This window comes from Chinchilla lanigera, unplaced genomic scaffold (assembly GCF_000276665.1).
Source record: "Chinchilla lanigera isolate Chin_1 unplaced genomic scaffold, ChiLan1.0 scaffold00002, whole genome shotgun sequence".
Taxonomy (NCBI): Eukaryota; Metazoa; Chordata; class Mammalia; order Rodentia; family Chinchillidae; genus Chinchilla; species Chinchilla lanigera.
In genome coordinates, this window is record NW_004955403.1 from 9,692,968 (window position 1) to 9,710,999 (window position 18,032).

At 36.1% G+C, this 18,032-nt stretch overlaps 1 protein-coding gene across 1 annotated transcript in view; it reads left to right on the plus strand.

Annotated features, from left to right (window-relative positions):
* The window catches only part of Col5a2 (collagen, type V, alpha 2), a 141,428-nt gene extending 130,567 nt beyond the window's left edge, over positions 1-10,861 (plus strand). Inside the window, exons 47-54 of the mRNA XM_005373323.2 lie at positions 15-68; positions 2,168-2,275; positions 2,643-2,696; positions 3,874-3,981; positions 5,083-5,374; positions 6,748-6,935; positions 8,294-8,533; positions 9,159-10,861. Coding sequence (XP_005373380.1) covers positions 15-68; positions 2,168-2,275; positions 2,643-2,696; positions 3,874-3,981; positions 5,083-5,374; positions 6,748-6,935; positions 8,294-8,533; positions 9,159-9,305 — 1,191 coding nt within the window. The 3' untranslated portion in view covers positions 9,306-10,861. The remainder of the gene's footprint in view (positions 1-14; positions 69-2,167; positions 2,276-2,642; positions 2,697-3,873; positions 3,982-5,082; positions 5,375-6,747; positions 6,936-8,293; positions 8,534-9,158) is intronic.
* Positions 10,862-18,032: the final 7,171 nt, after the last annotated feature.

Consider the following 18,032-nt stretch of genomic DNA (forward strand, 5'->3'; position numbering starts at 1 on the left):
ACCTTCTCTTCTAGGGTTCTCGAGGTCCTATAGGACCACCTGGCCAAGCTGGAAAACGAGGTTTACCAGTAAGTTGTTTTATTTCTTAACAAATACGTGTTTTCTTACATAAAATATACTTGCAAAGAAGAAGTAGGACTTAAGGTTTAGACATGGGGGAATGGGGCAAAGATAATCAATGGGTACTAAATTATATTTAGAAGCAAGAAGTTCTGGTACACTGTAGATAACAGTAATAAACTATACATTTCAAAAAGCCAGAAAAATGGCTTTTGATAATTATCACCACAAGAAAATAATAAATAAGTGAGATGATAGATACATCTGATCTAATTTAATCATTTTAAAATATATACATATATCAAAATGTCATATATTACCTTATTAATGAAGACTTTTAGAGCCACATTCCTCTTCCAAAATAATGAGGATAACAGTGCATTTCTCTCAGAGCTTTCCTACAAATTACAAAAGAATGATGCAAATCTTAGGTTTTATTTTTAACTAGACTTTCTTTGCCTAATCTTTGGTTCTTTTTGCCTCTTAGCAGTCACTTCCAGATTAATCGTTACTATACATGTGCATTAGTATTTTATGTTTATCCCTAGTGGGAAATCCAGTAGATCATATTTCTCACATCTGTAAATTGATGTCTATCTATGTTCTTGAAGAACAATTATATTCTTAAAAACATGGTCGTATTATTAAATCATTATTTTCTACTTTGATTTGAGCATGACTGGCAATGATTTCTGAGTTGCATAGCATGTTAAGTGAAAGATTTTCTAACCAGTTATAGAAACAATGTAGTTTTCTTTATTAATAAGTGAATTATAGCTAATGATCTTAATAGATGTTTTCTGGTTTAGTTTATTTTTAATTGTGAATTTTGGGGACATCTTCAAAATAAATGAACCTTTAAAATATGAAAATATTCAAGCTGATTTTGACATTTAAATTTATGTCAAAATATGTAAAGGCAAGCCAGGTGTGGTGGTGCATGACTGTCATCCCAACACTTGGGAGGCTGAGGCAGGAGGATCACCTGAGTTCCAGGCCAGCCCTGGGCTACATAGTGAGTTCCAGGTCAGCCTGGACTACATAATGAGACCCTGACTAAAAAAAAAAAAAAATAATTAAGAAAAAGGTTACCAAAGTTTAGTTTTATTTTTATTATTACAAAGATTCTACAATGTCTACCAACAAAGAAAACTAAATTTTGAAAACAAATAAGTAATCCAACACCAAAAAGGGAAAACCTTAACCCGAGAGCCAGTGGATTGGATTGTAACTGTCTTCCAAAGTTAGATTAATAGGCTTCCAAATTTCTTGGAGGTGAGCTCTAAAGACAACAGGAGCTGCCCCTATGGTAGGTAACCCTATGCCACTTATGAATTTACTGTGAACCGCTGCACCTCGGAAGCTATTTTAATTCTCTAGGACCTAAGACAAATCACAAAGTGTAAACAAACATCAGTGAAACACTCCTGAGATTGAACAGCTGATCTTCACCTCTCTTCTGCCTGAGTTTCTATTCCAAAGGAAAATTCCTCCTCATGGCTTTTTCTGTAGAGTCTGGGGGCCAGTGTCTCTGTGCTTGTGCGCAGATATGGCAGACCTGATGAGGGACACAAAGGGCTCCTTTGCTTCTCCTTTGGATGACAGTAGTAATAATATTCCGGCTTCATTTGCTTGAATTCTTGCCTAGTTCTTAATATAATCCCAACTGTCATATCCAGCTCGTTCATCTGCATTTACAAATTTAATAAATGTTTCATCCTTAGAGGAAGCAGAACAAGTTCATAAAAGTACTTTTCTGTTTTAATTTCAAAGAATCTATTTATGAGGATAATGCTTTTATATAACTATATCAACCAAATACGTCAAATATAATTTTTAAATACCTTTCCGATAGGTTACGTCAAACTCAAAAACACTTCTTTTTAGTGTAAATGTAAGAGAAACATTCGTCGCTCATCTACTGTTCCTTGGGAAAAATAGACAAAAATTCCTAGATATTTATTTACCTAAAGGTATTTATATAAGTAAATGTGTTCATCCATACAATACAGCATTCAAAATTATTGTTGTAAAGAGTTAAATTGTGCTATATTTTAATGTAAGAAAATAAGAAGTAAGAATATTTGTGCCTTGGCTTTGCTTCTAGGGACCTCAAGGACCTCGAGGTGACAAAGGTGACAATGGAGACAGAGGTGACCGCGGTCAGAAGGGTCACAGAGGCTTCACCGGTCTCCAGGGTCTTCCCGGGCCCCCTGTAAGTTGTCTCTCTAAGCGCCTTCTCTGCATGCGAACATGCACAGGTATCTTTACAAGAACACGTTTCTGTAAATACAATAGGTGGGTGTTTTTGTATTTTATTTTAATTTCAAAAGTACTAATTACCCAGTTACCAAACATAATTGCCCTTATATAGGTTGTAGTTTTATGGGGAAGAAATAAAAGCATAAAGCATTGTGCATCCTTATTCCTGCAGTGACTTTGGCCAACCCATGAGACTGCAGGGACTGATGACTTGGTAGTTTATGATGCTAAAGTCAATGCCAGCGTATTTTAAGTACTTGAAGGTGGCCCGTTACAAAAACTAAATATTTTAGTAACGTTTAAGTTTTATTCCTCCTTAGGGTCCAAATGGTGAACAAGGCAGTCCCGGAATTCCTGGTCCATTTGGTCCAAGAGTAAGTAAAAAAGATTAATGCTACAGGGCTGGGGGTATACCTCAGTGACACAGTGAGTGACTGGGAAGCACAAGCTCCTGAGTTTGATTCTCGACACCAAAAAAAAAAAAAAAAAAAAAAAAAAAAAAAAAAAAAAAAAAAAAAAAAAAAAAAAAAAAAAAGATAGAGATAAAAATTAACATCACAGATATAAATAGTAATTCCCTTGGTGACATAAGGCTAATGTACGAGTATCACGTGTGCGGTATTGAAGCTGCACTTGGCTCATGTTCTCTGAATTAGGCAGCAAATATGAGACAAACCATTCAGCAAGTAATTTTAAGTTCTTGAAATATAGGCCCACATTAAAGTCTCTCACCTAGAGTTTGTATATATTTACCTATTCATTTTCTCACTTTGGGTTAATTGAAATTTCCATTACATTTTTACTCATTTATGTTATAATTCGATCTACTCATGAAGTGGAGACAGATTGTGAAACTGGATATATTTTGTCCTTTTAAGTAATTGTGATAATTTCTCAGAATAATTTCTATCAGGATAATTTGGAAGCAAATCTCCAGGTGAAGGCAATTTTTGAGGCTTTTAGAAATTCTACATTTATATCAGTGCTGTCTCTAATATGTCATCCATGTCATAAGAAGTTGATACATGTAACTATTTAGGAAAATAGAAAAGAAATTCCAGAAAAAAGAGAAAAATCAATTAGAAAAAGTTCTGCTATGTATAAATACAGACTAAGGAAACCATACATTAAATTGAGAACAGTCGTAATGAAGATGAGTATGAAAGGATGAAATTCTATAGTATAAGAACCCACAATTTACTTATAATAAGCACTGTATCTTATGTCATTTCTGTATTCTAATTCATTGAATTTCCAACTCAGCTTACTGGAGATTGATTAGAAGAATTATTACAAAAGTAATAAAAGTGATTAGTCTATTAAAGTCATTAAGTTGTACTGGTCTCCTGTCATGGATCAGGGACAGTTCATGTATGATGAAATTACAATGTGACAAAGTGATGGAAGGTCATGTATTAGTCATCAAGAAAACGAATCAGAAATAGAAATCCTTGTCATAGCTCCACTTGTACAATCGTTCTTTGATTAGAGAGAAGCATTCCACACTTCTTTCTTCACAGAATCTAAAATACAGCCTTTGTTTTCTTTCAGGGTCCTCCAGGCCCAGTTGGTCCATCAGGCAAAGAAGGAAACCCTGGTCCGCTTGGGCCGATTGGGCCTCCCGGTGTGCGTGGCAGCGGAGGAGAAGCAGGCCCAGAGGTAAAGTCACAGGGTCTGCGTGCAGGAAATGCTGTCCGTGTGAGTAGGGGGGATTCCAGCCAATGATGTCTGTGAGGCCAGGTGGACAAGAGACTTAAGGGACCCTGAAAACAAACCTAGAATTCACACAAGACTGAACCTGCATAAGTTGCTTTTTTGGATGCTGTTCTAAATAATCTGTCAGATGTAGCTATTCATAAAAACTGTACGAAAATGTTGGCAAATGAACTATACAATATTGAAGTTTTTTTTTACTGAAAATGACTCTCAGGAGATTTCACTGAAAGCTTTTTATTAAAAATTCTAATAACTTGAACTTGGGGGTAGAAATTTGAAAAGCATCATGTACCATCCATGTGCCCGCATGCTAATACGCATGTGTTCACTGGGGACTTACGCTTCCTTCTTTGGTGTTTCTTTGTTCTTATTTACCTTATCCTCCTTATTTTATCTTTACGATACCATGAGATAAGAAATTCATTTTTTTCCATGTGGGTCCAATAGGCTTACATGTCATTTGGTCAGAAAGAATGCTTCCTTTTCTCTATGAACAGAGAACAAATTTTGAATTAGAGTACCTTTGACTTACGTGGCTTTGGATTAACTTTATTTTTGTGGTTCAGAGGTCTTTGATATAAAAAAAAATTCTTTCCCCTTGAGATTGGAATGCATTGAATCACGATGACCTTGGATAAAAATAATCTGCATCTGTATATCCACATATTCGTATTTCTATATAGCTATATATCCACATAGCCATATAGCTGTACATCTGTATAGCAATCCATCTGGGTATCTCTATAGCCGTATATCTGTTTATCTACAGATCGCTATAAAGCAAGTATTATGTGATTGACCTTTATTTATCTTAGATTCTGACAAGCAAATACGTAGACTGAGAGACAGGCAGCACTTCTTCCCTCTGGTGGGAGACAGCTTGGTAGCAGCTCTGTCTGTCTGCAAGAGGGCATAGGCCACTGGTCCCTCAGGACCATCGAATTGGAGTGTCCCATTGTAAATTCCCTCTGTACTGCATCTCACCAGTTTGGGAAAACAAAACTAAAAGCAGTGTGTGAAATATCATTCCCATTTCTTAACTAGGGTCCTCCTGGCGAGCCTGGCCCACCTGGCCCTCCGGGTCCCCCTGGACACCTTACAGCTGCTCTTGGGGATATCATGGGGCACTACGATGAGAGCATGCCAGATCCACTTCCAGAGTTTACTGAAGATCAGGCTGCTCCTGATGACAAAAACAAAACTGACCCAGGGGTGCACGCCACCCTGAAGTCGCTCAGCAGTCAGATCGAAACCATGCGCAGCCCTGATGGCTCCAGGAAGCACCCCGCCCGGACTTGCGATGACTTGAAGCTTTGCCACTCCGCCAAGCAGAGCGGTGAGTGCAGGTGGCCAGGCGGAGCGCCTTTCTCCTGGTGTTGTGCTCACAGCACGCCAAAGTGTTTCATCGGTTCTTTAATTAGTAAGTGATGTAAGAGATGGAATGGTAAGCATGCCACAGAGCTTCTAGTTTATTGGTGGAGACAGTTATGTAAACATTACCGAGCAGGATGGCATGTGCTGTAACAGGGGATATACACCACTGATAGTCTATTTTGATGGTAGTACTTCCATTTCCATTTGGAACTCCTAAATTTAAATTAGTGGCAATTTTTGTGGAGTAGAAGCAATATATCTATCTATATCTTTGTCTGAATCTATATCTATATCTGTATCTGTACCTATAGCTATATCTATATATTTATATCTAATCTGTCTATATCTACTTAAACCTATCTATTTACCTCTCAATTTTAATGTGCTAATATAAATTGTTGGCTGAGAGAACAAGAAAGCACATATTATTTCCCAAAGTTGTTTGAATGTGGAATTCCTTTCACATAACTTAATGTTCCAAGAATCACACTGTTGGAACCTGTGCCAGCAGGACTCCGTTACAGTTTAGCATGGAATAATGGTTCTGTTCTGGTTGCATAAGCATGCCTAAAGATGAACAATCATCTTGATTGTTCTCATAGCAACTGGAGAACAGATATCCTTGACCATAAGAATGAGCTGTGAAATGTTTAAGCATCTCAATTAACTTTGGAAAGACCATTGACAAGAATAGTGAAAATGTTTCTTTTGTAGAATGGGCAATGTTATTCTCAACTCTATACTTTCCATCCTCTCCCTCTTGTTTTATTTTACTTGCAACTCCTGTTTTCATAAATATATATATACATAAATCTATATTTTTATGTATTTATTTTACTGTATTTAGTACCGTATTTTGAGATATATACCACACACTGTTGTGGTATATATCTCAAAAATCTCCTTTATGTATGAAGATTTATTTTGAAAAGGGACTGATGATTTTATGTGTAGTATGCTAAATGTAATTTAGGTATACTTACTTTACTCTTAGTTTTGATAATATATTACTACATTCTAACTTTTTCAAACATTGATTTTAGATAGTAATAGGAACACATCTATCTTGGCAAAACCACACACTGTGGTTATCTGTTTTTGATATTTTTTCCAATAAAATGAGGGATAATAATATTTTTCATATAGATGTTTTGAGCCTTACATACATTGCTTGACACAGTGACTTAGAACCATGCTGAGCATAAAGAAAGACTCCACCCATGTGTCTTTAATCAATGAGTTTATATTTTCAAAGCCTGAGTTAATTAATCTGGAGCTTCAAGAACATCTTTGAGATTCTCTTCACTTAGCAAACACTTCTATTTTGGTAAATAGGTGAATACTGGATTGATCCTAACCAGGGATCAGCTGAAGATGCAATCAAAGTTTACTGCAATATGGAAACAGGGGAAACATGTATTTCAGCAAACCCATCCACTATCCCCCTTAAAACTTGGTGGGCCAGCAGATCTCCTGACAATAAGCCCGTATGGTATGGCCTTGACATGAACAGAGGATCTCAGGTAATTAATATGCTTACTCAGCTGTAGTCTTTGCTTTCATTGTTTATCATCTCCTTGTGTTTGTTGAGAAGTGTGATATGCTATTATTTTTTGCCATGATTAGTTTTAAGTGATATATTCTCAGTAACAACTGCAATATCTGTGCATAAAAAGTCTTACCATGAGATAAATTGAAATGAAATTTGAATTATGATTTGTTTCATCTGCTGGAATGTAGAGAAGTAATTATTTTTAATATGAATTCCTCTAATGTATTTGTCACTGACTGTGAAGTGGTCTTGCCTCAGTTGAAAGACAGTTGCTATTTTTAGCTTCAGGGGACCTTGGTGACACTTAGCTGGAGCTCTTACTGGTGTTGGGCTTCCTGAAGTGATCGAACCTTTTGAAGCCTTAGTGTTATTGGCTTACAGTGAGAGTGTAGTACGGACCCCATAGTCTCTGTGTGAATCTAAGTGCTTAGTGTAGTATCTAGTACACAACAAGTGATAAGTATCATATCATTTTAATACTGAAATCATTTTGTGAACTTTGCAGTATTAAACTTAAGGCATGTTGTAATTATATAGACTTTATTAATATTCTCAGAGTTTCGATATACTCTGTATTTCTTACATGGTCCAATACTCCAAGTCTCATCAGGCTTTGCTGCTTCCTGTTGTACTGTGAAAATGTTATCCCAGATCTCACTGTGCCAGCCTAACTCTAAAATTTTCTTCTGACCTCTGCTGTTAACCTTTCACAGAACTCACTCAGAATAAACATGATGTGAGAGCCCTGTGGGTGTGTGCAAGATATGCCAGAATCTACCATTGTTTAATGAACAGGAAATTAAAAAATGTAAATTTAAGCAATTGAAATGTAATTTGATATATTATGTAAAACTCAAATATAAGCACTGGAAATAAAGCATAAATTATGAAATGAATAGAAAGAGCCTATGGGAAATTATTTTTGATAATTTTGAGTTTGCCAAGTGGACAAATTTTAATTTGTATTTCTGGCAAGTATAGAATTTTATTCTAACAGCTAATGTTCAATTCTTAGTACAATTAGTTGTAAAACTAATGAGTTATTTTTATATGTGATTAAGACAGATTTAAAAATTTTTAACCTTTCTCTGGAAAATTATAATTATTATTGGTTTTATCATGTTTTGTTTGACATAATAAGGATAGATGTAAATGTGTATAGAAATATTAATATAATTTATATACATAGACAAAGTAGCTTATTATATGACAAGAATTAAAGAAATGCACCTCAAAGTTGATTTGTCTACAATCAATTTATCCAACTAAAGCATTGTGAAATCCTTCAGGATTGCATGGAACCAAGACTGTGTTTTGTTCTTCTTTTAGTTCACTTACGGAGACTACCAGTCACCTAATACTGCCATTACACAGATGACCTTCTTGCGCCTTTTATCAAAAGAAGCATCTCAGAACATTACTTACATCTGTAAAAACAGCGTAGGATACATGGATGACGAAACCAAGAGCGTCAAGAAAGCCGTGGTTCTCAAAGGCGCAAATGACTTGGCAATCAAGGGAGACGGGAACATTAGATTCAGATATATAGTTCTTCAAGACACTTGCTCTGTAAGTACTTTCTGAACTATTGTTGATCTGCTTGAAGAAAAGAAATCCGTTCTTGTTAAAGATAGTGGTACGGCACTAGAATTCGGGACAAATCTACCTTGTGTGTAAACACGGCAACATTTTGCTTGTAGTTGCTCTCCAGGTAAATGTGAATGTTTATTAGCACATGAAGTGAGTCAGAGATACTAACATAGGAACGAGCGAACTGGATCCCTAGGACTGGATCCTGCTTGTCTGCAGCTCTCTCTCGTTCTTCTCTAAGGTATTTAATTAGAATAAAACTCTAAAATGATTCTAAAATGTATAGTCAATCATTGAGTTGTATGTCTTTAAAATGGCACATCCAGATATAAAAGAAGACAAATATGGGATGGTGAATTATAGTTTCATTTTTATAGGACAAAAAGTTCTTTCATAATTTAGGTTGTGACTATTTGAACCGTGAATTTGCTCAGAAAAGAGCACCCGCTCTATGTGCTAGTGCTTTGCTTCGTATCACCAGTGCTCTGATTTTGAAGTAGTGCTCGTTGCCTTTACACTGTAAAAATCAGCTGGGTAAGTTGCTGTCTAGCCTCATTGGGAAAATTTGAATATACTGTTCATCCATTGTATCATGTAATTCCAGAAGCGAAATGGAAATGTGGGCAAGACTGTCTTGGAGTACAGAACACAGAACGTGGCACGCCTGCCCATCATAGATATTGCCCCTGTGGATATTGGCAGCCCAGACCAGGAATTTGGCGTGGAAGTTGGGCCAGTGTGCTTTATGTAACACAAGCCCAGAAAGACCAGCACTGTGCAACACTCTCACGATGACCATCGCCATTCATGAGAACTTTTGACTATTTGAAGTTGATCCTGAGACTCTTGAAGTAATGGCTGATTCCACATCAGCACTGTATATATGATCTTAAGTGCCTGGCCTCCTTACCCTTCAGAATATTTATTTTACTGACAATTCTCAAGTTTTAATTGACCTAAAATATTTTTCAATACAAAAGTTTAGGTTTAAGGCAACCAATGACAGTGACCACCTTTTAAAAAAAGTAAACTGATGAAATAAATAAAGATCTGTTTTCTTCAATTTATTTCGATGCAATGAAAACAATGCTTAGTATTTATGAGGAAATTCTTCTTCCTGGCAGATAGCTTAAAGAGTGGGGTATAGAAAACCACAATGCATGTTTATTTTGCTTGGCTGCGGTTTTAAAACTAGAAAGTAGAGCTCTTTTGTGACCTCTGATTCCCAGATTACCAATGAAAATAAAAATGTTTAACCTTGTAATGGAAACCCACATCCACATATGGATATTGTATAACTGTTACAGAGAATCTTTAATTTAAAAGAAAAATAACAGTTTTTCACTGCCTTCAATGGAATTTTTAAACAATATATATTCAATGGACCTTCAGGTAGAAAAAGTGAAATTGCTTCAACTTCTCAAATTTTTGTAAAAACTGATATGTTTAGACTCATTTCTTATTCAGTTTTCACAATACCATTTCCCCTTTGATGCGTTCTGTCAATGCAGAGAGATATTGCATAGGTAGAGCATTTATTCCATCTGTATTTTCTTATGCAAGAAGACACTGAGCAAAATAATTTGCATATATGTCTTTATGAACACATTTTCAGGTCCCATAGTTGAAAGTCTTCCACATGCACAATCTCACCCTGAAGCCTATAAGGAAGAAAAAGTCATAGAAACCCAGTTTTGTGGAGTTGTCTCTCATCGAATGTGATGACTGGGACTAGAACATTTGGCCTTTGAACTTGCATAGACAAAGTGGCCCGACATTTCTTAGCATGAGCTACCTCATCTCTAGAAGCTGGGATGGACTTACTCTTCTTGTTTATATTTTAGATACTGAAAGGTGCTATGCTTCTGTTGTTATTCCAAGACTGGAGATAGGCAGGGCTAAAAATTATTATTATAATGATGATGATATCCTTTAATGATGGTGCTAAAATTCTTTCTTTACAATTCTTTTTTAAAAAATAAAGACTGTTTCATCAATGACATTTGTGAAGACGTACCTGTTAGACTCCCCATTTCCGAAAGGTAGAGTGGTGTCCCAGTGCCTTTGCGTGCTCTGCTGTCATACTGTACCCGCTGTGCTTTGTAATTCTTTCATGTTTCTTAGACCAGGACATGCAGGTCCCCTGGTGTCTCAAGAGATTTTTTTTTCTTAATTGCATTTGTTGGCTCTATTTTAATTTCTTATTTAAAAATAAACAAGGGGCAGCCCAAGGAACAAGCCATGCACACAACTTTGGTCATGTATCTCTGCAAAGCATCAAATTAAACGCACGCTTTTATCATGTCAGTGTTTTTTTTGTTTTTTGGAATTCATTTGAACACATTAGCTCTCTTTCATTCACAACAGTGACAAGTAAGGTGTTGTTGGTATTCTTTGTTTGCCATTTGTTTAAAAGATACAACAAATGCCTTTCATCACATATATATATGTATATATATATATATATACATATATATATATATATATATATATATACTGCCTTATAAATGAAAGTCTATCTGTGCTATTATCCATAAATGCAGTGTGACAGTTATCATGGTCTTCAAAAATATCAGAGAAGTCATACCGATACAAAGGAAAAGGCAAATTTTTTATGTTTGAACAAATTGATGGTGAAACATATATCAATACTGTCACATATGAATTTAGTTTAAATATTTTTAGAGTTGACATTCAATATCTATTTCAGATGAAATTTTTCACAAATTCATTGTTATTGAGCAATATGTCTTTGACTTCAGTATTTATATAGCTAAAGATACTTGAGTTTGTTGACATTCTTTCAAGTCCAACCTACACAGGCTGTATAACTTCAGATGGGTGAGCCAGAAATGTGTGGTGATTCTATTAAGTAAGAAGACTAATAATTTGCCTGACATCGTGGCACATGCCTGTGATCCCAGTATGTGAGAGGCTGAAGCAGGACGATTGCAAATTCAAGGCCAGCTTGGACTACACAGGGATACCGTGTCTCAAAAACAAAACATGAAACCAAAAAAATCCCACAAAACTCTGGGAAACAGTTAATAACTACCGAAATATCAGTTCTTATTTGAGGCTCAGAAATGCTATAAATAAAGCCTGTCTAACCAACTCAAAGCCCTTAAATGTCTTGCTTATGTTCTGGATCTAATTATTTTATCAGGTAAGTGGTCTTACTTACAAGTGTCCCAAAGGCACCTCAGAATCTACCTAATCAAACATAATCTACATCTGGGGAGGATCATAACACTAATTTGTTAACTTATTAAAAAGACAAATAGATGTCCCTCAAAGTAACAGAAATTAAGACATAAAAGAAAAAATAACAAAGTATTTACTATGCTAAAATACTCCAAACTCATAATACAAAATCTGATAAAGTTTGTTCAGGGTCAAAGCAATTGTGTTCCAAGTTGAGAAGAAATTCAAGGAAGTTACGAAAGCATCACTTCTCAAGAGAATTGATTATATGTGAGAAAAACAGTGCAGGAAAAGTCTGGAAAAAGCAACGATCGCAACCATTGCCCCCAGAATTCCCATCTCACCATGAATAAGAATATCTCAGGACAGATCTTTCCCTTGAAATTCTGCATATTCTAGGAAAGACTATGCATTAACACTTAAAAAGTCAACGTGGGAACATAGTTTCAACATGTAAACAAAGCCATGATCCCACAGCAACAAGCCCAAACCTTTAAAGCCCCGGGCATGCCAGCAAGCTGATTTTTGATCAAAATGACCAGCTCATTCAAAAGCAACATTTCTTTTCAACCTGCTTTGCCAATGCATCATTTTCTCCAATTTTTTAAGTGTTGATGTTGCACAGGGTCGGTCTTGCTTTCTTCCCTTTGTACTCCGTGATCTCTCATCACCTGCCCTTATCCACGCCCATGGCTGTAATGGTTTTCTTTAAGTCAGCAGTGGCAAATGCACGTACCCTTGGAGCTTGAGAAATGGATATCTAAATGCTTAGCTCAACATCTTCTTTCGACTTTCAGAGATATGTGCAGCTCTGTAAGTTCAAAAACAGATCCTGATATTTCTATCTCAAAGAAGGGTCTGTTCCCTGTTGTCTCTTGGACAATAGCCATCCACTTATGCTAGAAACCAAGAGCTATTCTTGTCACTTATCTCACTCTCCCTATGCCAGGGTCATGATATCACAAGTATTTTCAATTTGTCCCTAATTATTTTCTCAGGCCATACTTTTCCCTCCATTTTCATTGCCACTGTCCTAGTCCACATAACTTGGGCTCTTTTAGTAACCTCCCAACAGATTTGCAGGCGTTTATGCTTTCTGTCTTCTGACTCCTTCTTCCTATGACAATCAGTCATCAGTCAATTTGATCAATCACTTTGATCAATCAGATGATCAAGTTATCAATTTGAAAGACAATTCTGAGTATGTTACAGGTCACTTACCCCACCCCACTCATGGGAGACACACATAACACACACACAAATACATATATTTATCTTAAAATATCTAGAAAGTTTATATATATATATATATCTTCAAATTAAAGATACAATTAAATTGGTCTCCATTTGTTCATATGAAGACAACAGTCTTCAAATTATAAGGTTCTGGCCTGACCTGACCACCTCTGTCTTCCTTAGGCCACTGTATGCCTTAGTCTTTGCTCCCCTCAGAAGGCTTTTTGTCCACTCCCCAAAACTTACTGGGTTTTCATCTCCCTCCAGACCGTTCGTACACATCCTCTTTCTACCCAGTTTTCCTGTTCTGATTTCCAGAGCTTTGCTCAGTGCCACCTCTCCCCAAGTCCTCCCCAAACTCCTCACCCTTTACCACAACGCAGCTGAGACAGATTATCCTCTCCTATTTCTCAGCATGCTGTATTTTTTCTTCATAGCACAGCTTACTATACTTTATACTGCTGCACTGATCATTTCATTAATGTCAATTTTTCAATTAATTGTATTTGCTATAAAGGCAGGGGCTATTCACACAATATTCAAAAGAAAACCTTCTTAGTGTTTTTGCCAATTCAGCGTAAATTTACTGAAAGTGATGAGATATAATACATCAAGTGCCTGGAATGAACTGACTGCACAGGAAAAGCACATGCACAGAGCACTTGCACCTAGTTTCTGTACTAATGTGACACATATCTTAGTATGTTATTGTTTCCATTTTAACTCATATTACTTGACAGAAAACACATTAGAAGTAATGAATTTTTATGAAATGCAATAACAATATACAACTGAACGAGACAAGAAATTTTCAGAACTAGATTCAGTAAATTAAATAAAATGCCAGTCAAAACCTTAATAGGCTCTTCAAAGTATGAAACATGACAAAATCCTTCGTATGCTCATTGGAGTGAAAAATATGGAAGGTTAATATAAAAATCTCCCCCAAACTGAAATGGTGAATAAAGATGAGGCATTGGCTCTACTAGATAGTTAAAAATAATAAAAAGCTACTGCTCATGGGGGAAAAATGGGTATATATTTAGAAATAAATCTATTTATTTATATTAGAATTTAATATATAATTAAATTGGTATTCATTTATTCAGTAAATGCTCTTAGAGTGACGTGATAGGCATTTATCATTTCAAAACGTATTTCCTTCCTTGATCTCCTATGAAAACAGTTTCCAAATGGACTGAATATTTCAATATTGAAAAACTCTAAATAAATCAGCATACAATTATTGTTATGGTTATATCTAGATGTTCTCAAAGAGCCTCATGCATTCATAGGCAGGGCTTCTGGAAGGGGATTGGATTATGGAGATTTATAGCTGACTTGCAGTTAGGAGCTGGGGTCATGGGAGGACTGAGAGGGTTTATCACCCTCTCTGCCTCCTCCTTCCTCTCTTTGCTGCTCGATTGCCAACACATGAACAGCTTCATTCTGCCCCAGTACACTATGCTGCCTCTGCCCTGCAACCAGTTGACCATGAACTGAAACTTCATGAACCGTGAGCCAAAATAAGCTTCTCGTCCCTTAAGCGGTGGATGTCAGGTATTTGGTCTCAGTGATGAGAATGTGACTGAATCAATTATCAAGGAATTTAGTAATCTTGAAAAGGAAATTGAAAACTAATATATAATAACATGGTAGAAGGAGGAAAGATAAGATTCCAAAATCTTTTTGAAGCTGTATTATACAGCAATAGGTACACTTCAGGTGTGTTGGAACTGAGAATACATGTGTAATAATGATGACAGCAAAAGTTTAATTTATGATCCTTATAAAGGAAAACAGAAATTAGAATCACCCAAATATACAAAGTTCTAGATGGATGATTCACAAAAGCCATAACATAAAGGCCAATAAACCTGTAGAAGATATTTAACATCATAAGAAGTAAAAATGGAGCTTAAACAAGAAGATTTTAAATTTCTATCATCAGAATTTGACAAATACTAAAATGTCTGATAGAACTAGGTGTAAAAGTGGGTGCAACAAAATATGCTTTGAATCTGTTTTCTCCACTGGGTTGGGGAGCATATAAAACCATCTTCTCAACTTGGTTTTCTTAAAATTCCATAAGTATGCAGAGGTCATGGAACCAGACTGATCCAGAGGTAGGAGAAAGACTAGTACACTCTAGCTGCAGGGCTAAGAATTTTAATTGATTGTAAGTAATTTAAGTAATTATTTGCAAGATAAATAAAAACAGATATAAAATATAGTGAGATTTAAAATCTATTTGACAAAAACAATTTCATAATGGAGGCAGAATGATTTAGATGACAATTGTTAGTACACATTTCCATGTGTATTTCATGTCAGCTAGTGGTATTTTTGCTCTGGAATGTAAAAGGATTACTCAGTGACTGCTATAAGAAGCATATTCTACACATGTTACACAGGTTTTGACTATTAAATAGGCAAAATCTTCCCACATATGAACATATCTGAATAAATAAGTGGTATTAGTGGATATTGATGAGAAATATACAGGGGAAACAAAGAACCTAGCCATCCAAAGTAGAGTGGATTTGGAGGGAAGAGAAAAGGAAGACTATTTGAAAAGGCTTTTCTTAGTGAATCTTGAAGGAAAAATGAGTCTTGAGTAATGAAGACAATTAGCTAGACCTAACGGCAGCATAGATCAAGGGATGGAGTTCTTAAAAGTCATGGTTTGCTTAGGGAACTCCACCAGGCTGGTATGGTGATAGACGCCATGCTTGGGCTTGCTGGGTGACACAGGCAGAGAACTAGGAGCAAGCATCCTAATGGGACTGTATGGAATGCTGCAGAGACTGTGAATTATTCTGGCAGTGTCTTTAGGAAACTGTCTGTGGTTCTCAGCCAGAAGTGTAACCAGATTCTCTAGAGGGCATACGGAAATGCGTGAGGAGTGTGTTTGTGTGGTTATCACTGGTGACTACCTGTGGCATTTCATCTGAAGGCCAAGGAAACTGAAAAACTTGCATGCTGGTCAATCCCTTAGAATAAAATCAGAACCACCAAAAATGTCATTAGAAATTTCATTACAGAATATTGAGTTATTTTAATCAAGTGAGACCCACGTGAGTTGTGTGTTAGGTCGCTTCGGTACCAATACTTCAGAAGGACTTTCATGCGAATGAGACTGAGAACAGGGTAGAAAAAGGGAATGAAAAGTAAATGTCACTGCAGATGGAGAAAGAGAGGTGCATTTGAGAGATATGTAAGGAATGAGTCAGAAAGAATCTAGTGAAAGAGCAAGGAGGTGAGGAAACAAGAGTTTCTGGTTTGGGTATCTGGAAGAAAGATAATGGCACTCACTGAGACAAAGGATGAAGAGGGCCGACAGAGGATGTGTGCGCTTGTTTGTTGGTGAGAGGCCAGGGCTAAGTTTAAAGCTAGGTGAGCAGTCACAGGGAGTGGCTGGATATGAATAGAATCACTTTGGATATGAATTGGCTTCGGATATGAATAGAATCACTCATGAAGGATGTAAACGAGCACTGAATCAAGAACATAACTGATTACTGGGGAAAGCTCCATGCTCGAGGGAATTGAGGGAAGACTCTTATCTGCCTATCTATCTATCTATCTATCATCTATCTATATCTGCCTGTCTATCTATAGATAGATCAATAGATTAGTGTATAGATATTTATATACATTATATACTAAATATACGTATATATCTTAGTATATGCATAGCCCAGTGTATATATTGTTTATACATACATATATATATACATTTTATACAATATATATATACACTGAAAAGTCTTTTTTTGTATAGTAATGAATTTTGGTGGTTACATGTAACTATGAACATCAAAAAAGAAAATTTAATAACTACCTCTGATGCTATACTGTATCTTTTATTCTCATTTTCATAGTTTCATGATTAAACTCAAGAAAAACAACAGAAGGAAGTACAGTGGGAGATGAAAATTATTTTAATGATTGAACTAGATAAAAATATCAGTGAGTCTGTTTAGATAGGGAACTCTAGCAATGAAATTGTACTGATTTAACAAATCCTACAGAAGTTATGCTTAATTCTCTGCTGGGTTAATTTTGATACCATAAATAAAAACATCAACTGATATTTAATTCTTATTAATGTCTTGTCACATGATTGTCTAACATGTTTAAAAGCCCTGAAAATGACATCTACTTTCATCAAAGAAGATGATTCACCACAATTTTACGGGAACTTATCCAAACACAGGCATATAAACAATTATCTTTAAATACTATAAATATTGCAAGAAATTGGCCTGCAGATAGGTGAAGTGTAAAATGAAGAGTCAAATGGTAATAAATAGAAGAAGCTAGGGCTGAAGTGGTACTGTGAACAATCTTCCTAGCAGCTGAAACTGTTATGAGGTATATCTTATAATGAAAGGCAGCTGGGGATACAGAATAATCACAACCGTTAGTCAATTTAATGAGAAAAACGCAGCCTATATTGAAAACATCTGCAGTGAGAACTCGAGCTGGAGAAATTCAAGAGGATGCTGAATTCCAAGTCCCTCCCTGAGACATCTGACATGTTTCCTTGCATAAAGCAGCACTTGGTGTGTTCTTATAGTCAATGACTATTGTCACACGTTCTAATTGTCCTTTTGCTGATGCCAAGGAGGATGGTTTCCAGGTGGTTTAAATTAAGACAGTGTTTGAAAATCAGGCCCAAATTATTTTTATCAAGAGCAGTTAATGGTGCCCTCCTGCTATTTAGTTTCCTCTCTGTCCTCATAGCCCTTGTTAGCCCTCAAAATTAAGTCCTTCTTTTCTTAAACCATTACAAACCCCAGAATCTGAGATGAAGTGATTTGAAAACTTTCTCCATGTCCGCCTTCCCAGCACGTATGCACCATGTTGTCCTTCTCCCTTTCCTTTGAAGTTTTGCTCCCTGATGGTTTCTTTGTGGAGCCAGATGACTTCATCGACCATCTGTAAAAGGAGAGTTTCCAAATCCATTTTGCTGCCCTGACCTAGTATTATTCTCCTATCAGTCATACATTTTATCATATTCGGTCACCCTTCC